This window comes from Pipra filicauda, unplaced genomic scaffold (assembly GCF_003945595.2).
Source record: "Pipra filicauda isolate LSUMZ 115617 unplaced genomic scaffold, ASM394559v2 scaffold675_size221767_pilon, whole genome shotgun sequence".
Taxonomy (NCBI): domain Eukaryota; kingdom Metazoa; phylum Chordata; class Aves; order Passeriformes; family Pipridae; genus Pipra; species Pipra filicauda.
The window spans coordinates 18,418-29,607 of NW_024104837.1; the positions used below are offsets into that span (position 1 = coordinate 18,418).

The following is an 11,190-nucleotide window of genomic DNA, read 5'->3' on the forward strand; positions in this document are numbered from 1 at the left end:
TGGAATATTATGCTCAGGATACAAACTGGGGGCAGGTATCTGGAAGGGGCCTATCTGGGTGTGGGCAAAGGGGTCTGGCATCAGTCTGCAGGTGGTGAGCAATTGCACTGTGTATCACTTTGTTTTCTCTTTTTATTACCATTATTATTATCATTTACCATTATTATTGCATTTTACTTTATTTACAATTATTAAACTGTCTTAAACGTACAAGTTTTACTTTGGTCCTTGTGTTCCCTGTGTCCCCGCCCACCACGTGTCCCTCATGTCCCCACTGTTGTGGTTTTAAGCCCAGCTGGAAATTAAGCCCCTCACTATACCCCCCCCCCACTTCCCATCCCTGGTGGAATGGGGAGGAGAATCAAAAGGACACAGGGAGTGGGTATCCAGGGGATGGCGGGATGAGGGACCCACAGGACACAGGGACTAGGGACACTAGAAACAGGTATGGGACACAAACACCAGGAATGGGGACACCAATTTCCCTTTATTCCCTGTCTCCCTCTCCCATGGCATCGGGCCGCCCGGTCCCACCTCCGCCCTGGAGCAGGCGGCTGTAGGCCCCGTGGCGTTCCCGCAGCTCCGTTGGTGTTCCTGCCTCTGCCACGGCCCCGCGCTCCAGCACCACGAGGCGATCGGCCGCTTCCAGCACCCGCGGCCGGTGGGAGACGACCAGCACGGTCCGGGCGAGCCCAGTGCGCACCCAGCGCTGCGCCTGGGGCCAGAGAACCCTGATCCCATCCCATCCAACCCTGCCCCACCCAATCCCATCCATCCCATCCCACCCCAACCAACCCATCCCACCCCACCCCTTTACCACCCACATCTCCACTCCAACTTTCCTGTCCTCTCCCCACTGTCCCCATCCACACTGTCCCATCCCACCCCATTCCCACCACCCCAGCCCCTCCATCCCATCCCATTCCATCTCTCTGTCCTCATTCCAACATTCCCAACTCCACCATTCCTACACCATCCCATCCAGCCCCATCACATCTCTTTATCTTCATCCATTCATCTCAACTTGCTACCATCCCACCCGCCCGGTTTTTATCCCATCCTCACCATTCCCATCCCACCATCTTGTCCCATTTCCCCAGCCTCTTCCCACCTTCCCACTCCCTACCTTGTTGACCTACCCCATCCCATCCAATTCCTTTGTCTTCATCTCATCGTTCCCACCACCATCCCACTACCTCATATTCCCACCATCCCCTCCCCCCAGTCCCATCTCAGCCATCCCATCCCTCCACTGTCCATCTCACCTCAGTCCCACCCAATCCCCCTCATCCCACCCCACTCACCGCCCCCTCGTCTCCGTCATCCAGCGCCTCGTCGAGAATGAGGACAGTCGGACGCCGGAGCAGGGCCCGGGCCAGGGCCAGGCGACACCGCTCCCCCGCCGCCAACCGCCCCCCGAGCTCCCCCACCTCTGCGGGGGATCCCATGGGATCAGTGGGATCCAGCCCCTGGGGTCCCCCACATCCCCCTGCCAATCGCCCCCATGCTCAGCCACCTCTGCCAGAGTATCCCAAAAACAGCAGGATCCATTTCAGGGGTGCCCCCATGCTCCCAGCTCTCACTGGTGTCCCAGGCCCACTCCAACTCTGGGATGAAGCCCCTGGTTCCAGGATTCCCCTGGGAGCCCCCCCCGGTTCTCACCAGTGTCCCAGTCCCACTCCAACCCCGAGATGAAGTCCCTGGCCCCAGGATTCCTCCAGGACCCCCCAGCTCTCACCGGTGTCCCAGCCTTGTTCCAGCCCCTGGATGAACTCCATGGCTCCGGCAGCAGTGGCCGCCTCCCGCAGCTCCGACTCCTCACAGCGCTCCAGCCCCAGCACAACATTCTCACGGATCGTTCCGGAAAACAGGAGAGGATCCTGCTCCACCAGCACCACCTGCCCCGGCCCCGAGCCTGTGAGCCGTCTCAGCTCCTGGTGTCCCCATCCCTGTTCCATGGCCCGATCCCAGTCTTGGTGTCCCCATCACTGTCCCCATGGTCTCCCTCCCTAATCCCACTGTCCCCAACCCCATCCTTGATGTTCCCATCCCATTTCCTACTGTCCCCATTCCTATGCCTGGTGTCCCCATCCTTTTTCCTACTGTCCTCATCCCTGTACCCAGTGTCCCGATCCCATTTGCCACTGTCCCCATCCCACCTCAATGTCTCCATCCTGTCCCTGGTGTACCCATCCCTTTTCCCAATGTCCCCACCGCTGTCTCCCAGGTCCCAATTCCATTTCAGCCCCCATGCCTGTCCCATTGTCTCCATCCTGTTCCTGATGTTCCCAGTCTCCCTGCTTTCTCCACCTGCCGGTGTAGGTACTGGTGTTCATATTCCTGCAGTGGGATCCCATCCAGCAGCACCTTCCCGCTCCCAGGATCCCACAGCCGCTCCAGCAGTGCCACGGCTGTGCTCTTTCCGCTCCCATTGGGCCCTGCCAGTGCCGTCACCTCCCCGGAACGCACCTCGAAGGACACGTCCTGCAGGATGGAGACAGATGATGCTGGAATTCCCATCCCTGGGAATCCACACCTACCGAGGATATGCCTTGAAGGACATATCCTGCAAGACGGAGAGGATGACACCATCCCATCCCTGGGAATGCACAACCTCCCCTGGATCTGCCTCGAAGGACACATCCTGCAGAATGACATCGGAATTCCCACGCCTGGGAATCCCCACTCCCCTCAGACCCACCTTCAGCACAGGGCGCTCTGGATGCCCGGGATATGTGAAGCAGACCCTCTGGAAGGTGATGTCACCCCGGAGCTTGGAAGGCTCCAGTGTCCCCCCAGTGTCCCTCGTGGGTTCCTGATCCAGGTATTCCCAGATTTTCTGCCCAGCAGCCATGTTGGTCATGAATTCATTGAAGCCGATGAGCAGCACCTGGGGAAGGGGAGGGGGTGGCACCAGGATGGATGGAAACAGGGATGGATGGATGGACACATGGATTCCATGGGATCACCTGGACATGGCTGCCAACCGTGTCCCGGTACAGCAGGAAGGTGACGAGGACTCCAGGAGTGATGGATCCATCACGGAGCTGCTGGTGGCTCCGGAAGAGCACCAGGACCCGGATGGCCAGTCGGAGGACCTGTAGGTGGGAACAGGGATACCGGTGTCCCCATTCCCGCTCCTGGTGTCCCCATCCTGTCCCTGGTGTCCTCATCCCAGTCACAGTGCCCCCAACCTCGTCCTGGTGTCCCCATTCCCAGTGTCTCCATAACTGGTCTTGGTATCCCTGTCCCAGTCTCCCCACTTCCTTTACTGGTGTCCCCATTCCTGATCCTGGTGTTCCCATCCCTTGTCCTCAGTCTCTCTACTTCCTTTCCTGGTGTCCCCATTCCCGATTCTGGTGTTCGCATCCCTTGTCCTGGAGACCCCATCCTGCAGGTGTTGGCATTCCCATTCCTGGTGTCCCCATCCCTGATCCCAGTGTCCCTATTCTGGTCTTCCCACTCCCATTCCTGCTGTCCCCATCCCAGCTCCTGGTGTCCCCTTTCCTGGGCGTCCCCATCCTGCTCCCAGTACCCCCATCCCAGTGTCCTCATCCCTGATCCCATTGTCCCCATTCCTGGTGTTGCTATTCCCATTCCCAGCCCCCCTGACCCTATGGATGAGGGTGAATCCTGCCAACTCCAACTCCATCTGCTCCTTCAGCCTCAGCTCCTTGTCCAGGTTCTGGCTGTGCCGCTCCTCCTCCTCCTCCTCTGCTGAGAAGATCTGGATCGTCTCGATGGCGGCGATGGATTCCTGCACCTCTGAGGCCGTCCGGGCGGATGCTTCCAGCATGGATCGCTGCAGTGCCTGCGGAGGCACGGGGGGTGCCCAGCTTTCCCAGACTACTCTCCTGGCCCACCATCCACATCCCGTCCCCAGAATTCCCATCACACCCATCGCAAACTCACAATTCCATTCCCACCATCTCGCACCCGTGGTCTCCCTACTATCCCCACCATTCCCATGCCATCATGCCATCCTTCCCACTTCCCATCCTGCTATCTCATTCTATCTCTCAGTCCCCATCCCACAATCCCCATTCTCACTCTCCCATCCCACCCCCCCCATTCACATTCCCAACATCCCATTCCTCTGGTCACCTTCCCCACTCCCATCTCTCTGGTCTCCATCCAACCATCCCATCCTGTTCCATCCTGTCCCATCCCATCCCGTCCCATCCCCATCCCATCTTGTTCCCATCATTCCTATCCCAACTGTGCCATCCCATCTCTTCTACACCATCCCGATCCCACCATCCAGTCCTCCCCAGTACGCATTCCACCATCCCATCCCCCCATTCCATCCATTCCTATCCCATCTCTTTTCTCATCCCACTGTCCTGTCCCCACTGTCCCATCCTGTCTCCATCCCACCTGATCCCATCCCATCATCCCATCACTCTGGTCCTCATCCCAGCATTCCCGTACCTGCCATCCCCATCCCATCCCACCATTCTGTCCCATCTTCATAGCCTCATCCCACCACTCCCAAATCCACCAATTCTGTGCAGTCTCTTCCCTGTTATCCCCCTCCTATCCCCACTGGCCCATCCCCTGATATACACCCCATCCCATCATCTCATTCTATTTTACCCCATCCCTCTGTCCCCATCCCACCATTCCATCCTGTCCCCATCCCAGCATTCACACCATCCCATCCCATCCTAACTCATCCCCTGTCACATGACCCTGCTCTCCATCCCATCTTCACTAACCCATCACATCCCATTCCATCCCATCTCCATCACTCCATCCTGCCCCATCCCCAGCATTGCCATCATATCATCCCATCCCGTACACCCGGTTTCCATCCCATCCCATCCCATCCCATCCCATCCCATCCCATCCCATCCCATCCCATCCCATCCCACCATTCCCATCTCCACCATCCCATTCCCCTGCTCTCCATCCCACCCCCACCATTCCCACTCCATTATCCCACCTCTGTGTCCCCTTTCCACCTCTCCTCCCCTCCCATATTCCCAACCTGTTTCCGGGCGCTGTGGATGCGGCGGGTGGTGATTCCGAGGGGCAGCTCCAGCAGTGCCAGCAGTGCCAGCCCCGGTGCCAGCCACACCATGGCCATCCCCACCACCAGTGCCATTCCCAGGCTGCGGAGCAGCAGGTTGGTTCCCCTCGGCACCGCCATGGACACCAGCGGCACCTCCGTGGAAAACCGTGCTGAGAGCTCGGCTGCGGGGCAGGAAAGGAGATTGGGTTCATGGGGGGAGGACGTGGGATGGGAATGGCAGGGCAGGATCAGACAGTTGGGATGGGATGGTAGGAATGGAGATGGTGGGATGGGATGATAGGATGGAAGGTCAGGATATGGAATGGGATAGCAAAATGGGATAATGGGGGGGACAAGATGGGATGGGGACTGGGAGGACAGGATGATGAGAAAGGGGATGGTGGCAACGGGAATGGTGGGAATGGACTGATAGGGATGGGACAGTGGGGATGGGATGATGGGATGGGAATGAGGACAGGGCAGTGGGATAGGATAGTGGGATTCAGAGAGGATAGTACAATGAGACCGGGAAAATGGGATAGGATAGAAAAGGATGGGATAGTAAGAATGGGAATGAGGGGGATGGGATGGTGGGATGGGATAATGGATGGGTGGGGTAGAATGGGATGGGAACTAGGATAACAGGATGATGGGGAAAGGATGTAATGGTGGGATGGGGACTGGAATCATGGGATGGTGGGATGGGACAGGTCTGGGCCATGTCCCATTACCTGCCGGCATTCCCTGGAAGAAATCCAGGTCCTGGTGCACCAGGTGGGAGAAGAGCTGGAGGCGCAGGCTCTGCCGGAGACGCGCTGCCGCCAGCAGGAAGAGCCACCCACGGCACCCAGAGAACAGGACACTGGGGGGACACAGTGACATTGGGGACGTTGGGGACATGGGGACACGGGCATGGACACTGGGAATGCCATGACCCACCTGGCTGCTTCAGCGGCCACCACCATCCCAACAGCTCCAGCGGTGAGTCCGTCCCTGTTCCTGATGGCGTCCAGCACCTTCCCGGTGACGTACGGCCCCGCTGTCTCCCCTGGGCGTCACCAGGACCGTGTCACCGCGGCACCACCGCTGGCATGGGGGGACCCGATTGTGGGGGCAGGACTCGATTGAGGGGACAAGACGTGATTTGGTGGCGGCGGGAGACAATTTCAAGGGGTCAGGACTCAATTTTGTGGTGTCAGCGCCCAGTGTAGGGATTTGAGACCAAATTTGGGGGTTTGACACCTAATTCTGGGGGTTCGACACCTAATTTTGGGGGTTCATCACCCAATTTTAGGGGTCAGGACCCAATTTCTTGGGGGTCAACACCCATTTTTGGGTATCAAAAGTTTGAGGGTCAACACCCAACTTTGTGGGGGTTAACACCCAAGTTTGATTGGTCAGGACCCAATTTTTGGGTAGTCAGCACCCAATTATGGGGGTGTAACCACCCAATTTTTGGGTGGTCAGCTCCCAGTGTAGGGGCTCAGCACCCAATTTTGGGATGGTCAGCACCCAGTCATAGGGCTCAACAGCCAATTTAGGGCAATGAAGAGCCAAGGTTGGAGGTCCAGGATCCAATTTTGGAGGGCCAGCTCCCAATTTTGGGGTGGTGAGCACCCAATTTGGGGGATCAGATCCCAATTTCGGGGGGGTCGGCTCCCAGTTTGGAGGTTCAACACCCAAGTTTGGAGTGGTCACCACTCAATTTAGGGAGTCAGCTCCAAATCTGGGCGTTCAACATCAAATTTAGGGGCTCCACACCCAACTTTGGGGTGGTCCCTGCCCAGTCTGGGGGGAGTCAGCCCCCAGTTCGGGGCTGCAAGGCTCAGTGAATGGGGGGTCAGTGGCCATTTCCGCGTGCCCTCACCCTCCTCGCACCGTCACCCACCAGTGGCCGCCAGCATGAGGCAAAGGAAGGCGGCTCCAAGGACTTTCCACTCAGACCAGGCCAGCGCCAGGACCCTCCGGAAGGCAGCAGGAGCCTTGGGGACACCGCCGAGGGTCTTGGGGACACCAGGAGAGGCCTCAGGGAGGCTGCCGGGCATCAGAGGTGTGGCCCAGGCCAGCAGGGCCAGCGCAGTGGCCACGTGGGTGACCCCGAGCCAGGCAGGTGCCGCGGCCGCCAAGAGCCCCGGCCCGGCCCCGGGCGGCCCCAGGAGGCTCCGGAGGGTTCCGAAGACCGCGGGGGTGGCGGCGGCGGCGACGGCGGCCGCGGTGGCTCCGGGGGGCCGGTGCGGGGTCAGGAGCCGGGGGGCCGTGGCCAGGAAGGGCAGGCGCAGGGCGGCCTCGAGCCACACGCCCGCCACCCCCATGGGCGCCAGGGCCGGCACCAGCGGCCCCAGTAACACCAGTGCCAGCGCGTCAGCCACCAGCAGCACCCCGGGGAGCAGCGCGGCGGGCGGCAGTGCCATGGTGGAACCGGCACGGACCAGTGCTCCCCGTACGGCTTCCAGTGCAGCTCCTGCGCTGGGCTTCGGCAGCCTGTGAACTCACCAGTTAACACCAGTTAGGATCTGGGGGCTCACCAGTCCACACCAGCTCTCCCAGCTCAGACTGGGGTGCTCCCAGTACAGACTGGGGTGCTCCCCAGTCCATGCTAGTGCTCCCAGTACAGACTGGGGTGCTCCCCAGTCCATGCTAGTGCTCCCAGTACAAACTGGGGTGCTCCCCAGTCCACACCAGCTCTCCCAGTACAGACTGGGGTGCTCCCCAGCCCACACCTGTGCTTCCAGTCCAGTTCCCTGAGCTCCCCAGTCCATAGCAGCGCTCCCAGTACAGACTGGGGCACTCCCCAGTCCATACCAGTGCTCCCAGTAGAGACTTGGGCACTCCCCAGTCCGCACCAGTGCTCCCAATACGGCCCCCTCAGCTCCCCAGTCCACACCAGTGCTCCCAGTATGGCCCCCTCAGCTCACCAGTGCTCCCAGTACAGACCCCTCAGCTCACCAATCCACACCAGTGCTCCCAGTTCAGCCCCGCAGAACTCTCCGCTAAAATTTCTCCCGAGACCACGCCCTCTCCCGCCCCTGCCCCGCCCCGTTCCGCCCCGGCCCCGCCCAGAGCCCGCCCTCTTTTTGTCCCCTCCCCCTCCTCTTCACAACCTGCTCCGGCTCCCTCTGCCCGGTAACCGATGACGTAACGGGACCATTAACCAGTCAGCGCCGCCATCGCGGCTGTGGGCGGGGCCAAGCTGGGGTTCCCGGGGATTCCCAGGGCGGAGTCTCCGCTGACCCCGCCCCCGCCCCGCGCGCCTTCGGCTTTCCGGGAAACGGTGGCGGCTGCCGGGAAAGGACCGGGGGGACTGGGGGGACTGGGAAGGGCTGAGAAGGGCTGGGGCGGACTAGGACACCGGGATACACCGGGACACGTCGGGATACGCCGGAACCACGACTGGGACCTACCGGGAGCAGAACGGGGACCCCAAGGGACCCTCTGGGACCCACCGGGACCAGAACCGGGACCCACCGGGAGCAGAACCAGGACCCACTAGGACCCACCGGGACTCACCGGGACCCACTGAAAGCAGAACCAGGACCCACTGGGACCAGACTGGGACCTCTCCGCGCCCCCCGCCCCCCGATGTTGTCCCCCGCCATCCGCCGGCTCCTGGCCCTGCTGCGCCCCGAGTGCGGGCAGTGGGCGCTGGTGGGGGTGCTGATGGTGGCCTCGGCCCTCGGTAGGGGGGGACTCCGATTCGGGGGGGCAGGACCCGATTTGGGGGTCAGGACACCACTGGGGGGGAAAAGACCCGATTTGGGGGGACAGGGCCCGATTGGGGGAGGGAAGGAGCCGACTGGGGGGGGGGGCAGGACCCGATCTGGGGGAGCAGGACCCAGTTTGAGGGGTCAGAACCCAATTCGGGGGTCGAGACTCAATTTGGTGGGGCAGGACCCAATATGTGGGGGGGGCAGGACCCCTCTGGGGGGTGATTTGAGGGGTTGGGACCCAATTTTTGGGGAGGCAGGACCCGATTTTGGGAGACCAGAAACCAATTTGGGCAGTCGGAACACATTTTTGGCTGGTCAGGACCCATTTTGGAGAATTTTAGCAGGTCGGGACCAAATTTTCAAGGGTCAAGACTCAGTTTGGGGGGTGACACCCAACTTTAAAGAGTCAGACCCAATTTAGTGGTTCAACACCCACTTTTCAGGGGTCCACAGCCCATTTTGCAGTGCAGGTCCACTAGGGAGTCACCACTCGACTTAGGGGCATCAGGACCCAATTTCAGGGCTCAACACCCAATTTTCAGGGATACACACCCAATTTTAGGTGTGCAGGACCCAATTTGGGGGCCATTACCCAACGTGGGGGATCAGCACGTAATTTTGGGGGGTCAGGACCCAATTTTGGGTTCAGTTGTGTGGGGTCAGGTGCAAATCTGGTGGGCCAATCAACCAATTTTAGGGGCCAGGACCCAGTATCGAGGGGATCAGCACTCAATTTCGGGGCTCAACACCCAATTTTGTAGGGCCCCACACCCAAGTTTAGGGAGTCAGGACCCAATTTGGAGGGTCAGGACCCAATTTGGAGGGTCAGCACCCAATTTTCAGGGGTCAACACCCAACTTTGGGTTCTCTGGACCCAATTTTGGAAGTTCAACCCCCAAGTTTGGGGTCTTAGCCCACAGTGGAGGGGGTCAGGACCCAATTTCAGAGCTCAACCCCCAATTTTGAGAGTGGTCAGTACCCACTTCTTGGGGCTCAGCCCCCAAGTCAGGGGCTCCCCACCCACTGTCAGAGTGTCCCCACAGGCGAGGTGGCAGGCCCATACTTCACGGGCCACATCACTGACCAGGTGACACAGGAGGACACGTCAGCGGCCATGTGGCCCTTGGTGGTGCTGGGGCTCGGCAGGTGGGTGACTGCAGGGCCGGGGGGACACCCCGAGGTGGCGATGCCCCTCGGTGCCCCCTGACCCCGCTGTCCCTGCAGTGCCCTCACCGAGCTGGTCTGTGACGGCACGGCGGCCGTGGCGCTGACGCGGGCACGGGCGCGGCTCCAGTGCGGCGTGGTGGCCGCGGTGCTGCGGGGGGACGTGCCCGGCCCGGGGGGCAGCCTGGGAGACACGCCGGGTGCGGTGGCCGCACGGGTGACGGGGGACGCGGAGGCGGCGCACGCGGCGCTGGCCGACGCGGTGGTCCCGGCGCTGTGGGCGCTGGCCCGGGCCGGGGCCTTGCTCGCCGTGATGGCCTCGCTGGCCCCGCTGCTGGCCCTGGTCACACTCTTGGTGCTGCCCCTCCTCCTGCTGCTGCCACGTGCCATCGCAGGCATCCAGCAGGTACCGAGAGGGACACAGGGACTGCGAGTACCTTGTCAGCTCCCTTGGCCCTTTGTCACGTCTGTGTCCCCAGTGTCACCTCCCTGCACCCCCTGTCCTCCCCCTGGGCCCCTCGTCACCTCTCCAGAATCCTCATCACTTCCTTGGGCCTCTTGTCACCTCCCTTTGTAACCTGTACCTTTGTCCCTGCACCCCGGTCACTCTTCTGGGCCCCTTGTCACCTCCCTGCAGCCCATGTCACCTCCCTGGGCCCCTTGTCCCCTCTCTGCACCCCTGGTCACCTCCCTGTACCCCATGGCACCTCCCAAGGTCCCTCATCATCTCCCTGGGTTCTGTCCAAGTCCCTCCTGTCCCCTCCTGGTGCCTGTTGTCACCTCCCAATGCCCACTGTCACCTTTTTCTGTCCCCTGTGCCCTCCCTGTCTCCCCATCTGCATGGTGACCTCGAGGTGACCTCCCTGTCTCCAGGGTGACCCCCTGTTCCCTCTGTGTCCCCCCATGATCCCATGCAGTGACCCTGCAGTGACTCCAGTGTAACCCCCGTGTGCTTTCTGTGGTGGCTCCTCTGTCCCCTCCCTGTCCCCACCCTGTCCACCCTCTGTGCCTTCCAACCCTGTGGTGACCCCCTGTCCCGTGTGTCCCCAGGACCTGGCGCGGCGGGCGCGGGCGGCGCTGGCTGATGCCACCGCGGTGGCCGTGGAGTCACTGGGGGCCCTGAGGACCGTCCGGGCCTTCGGACATGAGGCCGGAGTGACCGCACGTGTCCAGCAGCGCCTCAGCCACGGCCACCAGCTGGAGTGTGGGGAGGCCCTGGCCTACGGGGCCGGGCGCTGGGCCAGCGGGGTATGGGGACACTGGGGGGACACAGGGATGGGGGGCACAGGGGAATGAGGAACAGTG

General features: G+C 61.3%; 2 protein-coding genes across 2 annotated transcripts; one reads left to right on the forward strand and one right to left on the reverse strand.

The window, feature by feature from the left end:
- Positions 1–468: 468 nt before the first annotated feature.
- On the reverse strand, positions 469–9,913 carry LOC114000510 (antigen peptide transporter 2-like). Its single transcript, XM_039388683.1, has 13 exons — positions 9,806–9,913; positions 8,116–8,187; positions 6,903–7,495; positions 5,954–6,062; positions 5,746–5,876; positions 4,991–5,196; positions 3,614–3,811; positions 2,970–3,098; positions 2,702–2,890; positions 2,311–2,484; positions 1,739–1,898; positions 1,305–1,432; positions 469–715 (listed from the first exon to the last, which is right to left on the reverse strand). Exons 1-13 carry the CDS (start codon positions 9,835–9,837, stop codon positions 488–490), a joined length of 2,349 nt encoding a protein of 782 aa, XP_039244617.1. The 5' UTR covers positions 9,838–9,913; the 3' UTR covers positions 469–487.
- Positions 8,313–10,910, forward strand: LOC114000508 (antigen peptide transporter 1-like). Its single transcript, XM_027744872.2, has 3 exons — positions 8,313–8,690; positions 9,765–9,867; positions 9,946–10,910. Exons 1-3 carry the CDS (start codon positions 8,594–8,596, stop codon positions 10,460–10,462), a joined length of 717 nt encoding a protein of 238 aa, XP_027600673.2. The 5' UTR covers positions 8,313–8,593; the 3' UTR covers positions 10,463–10,910.
- Positions 10,911–11,190: the final 280 nt, after the last annotated feature.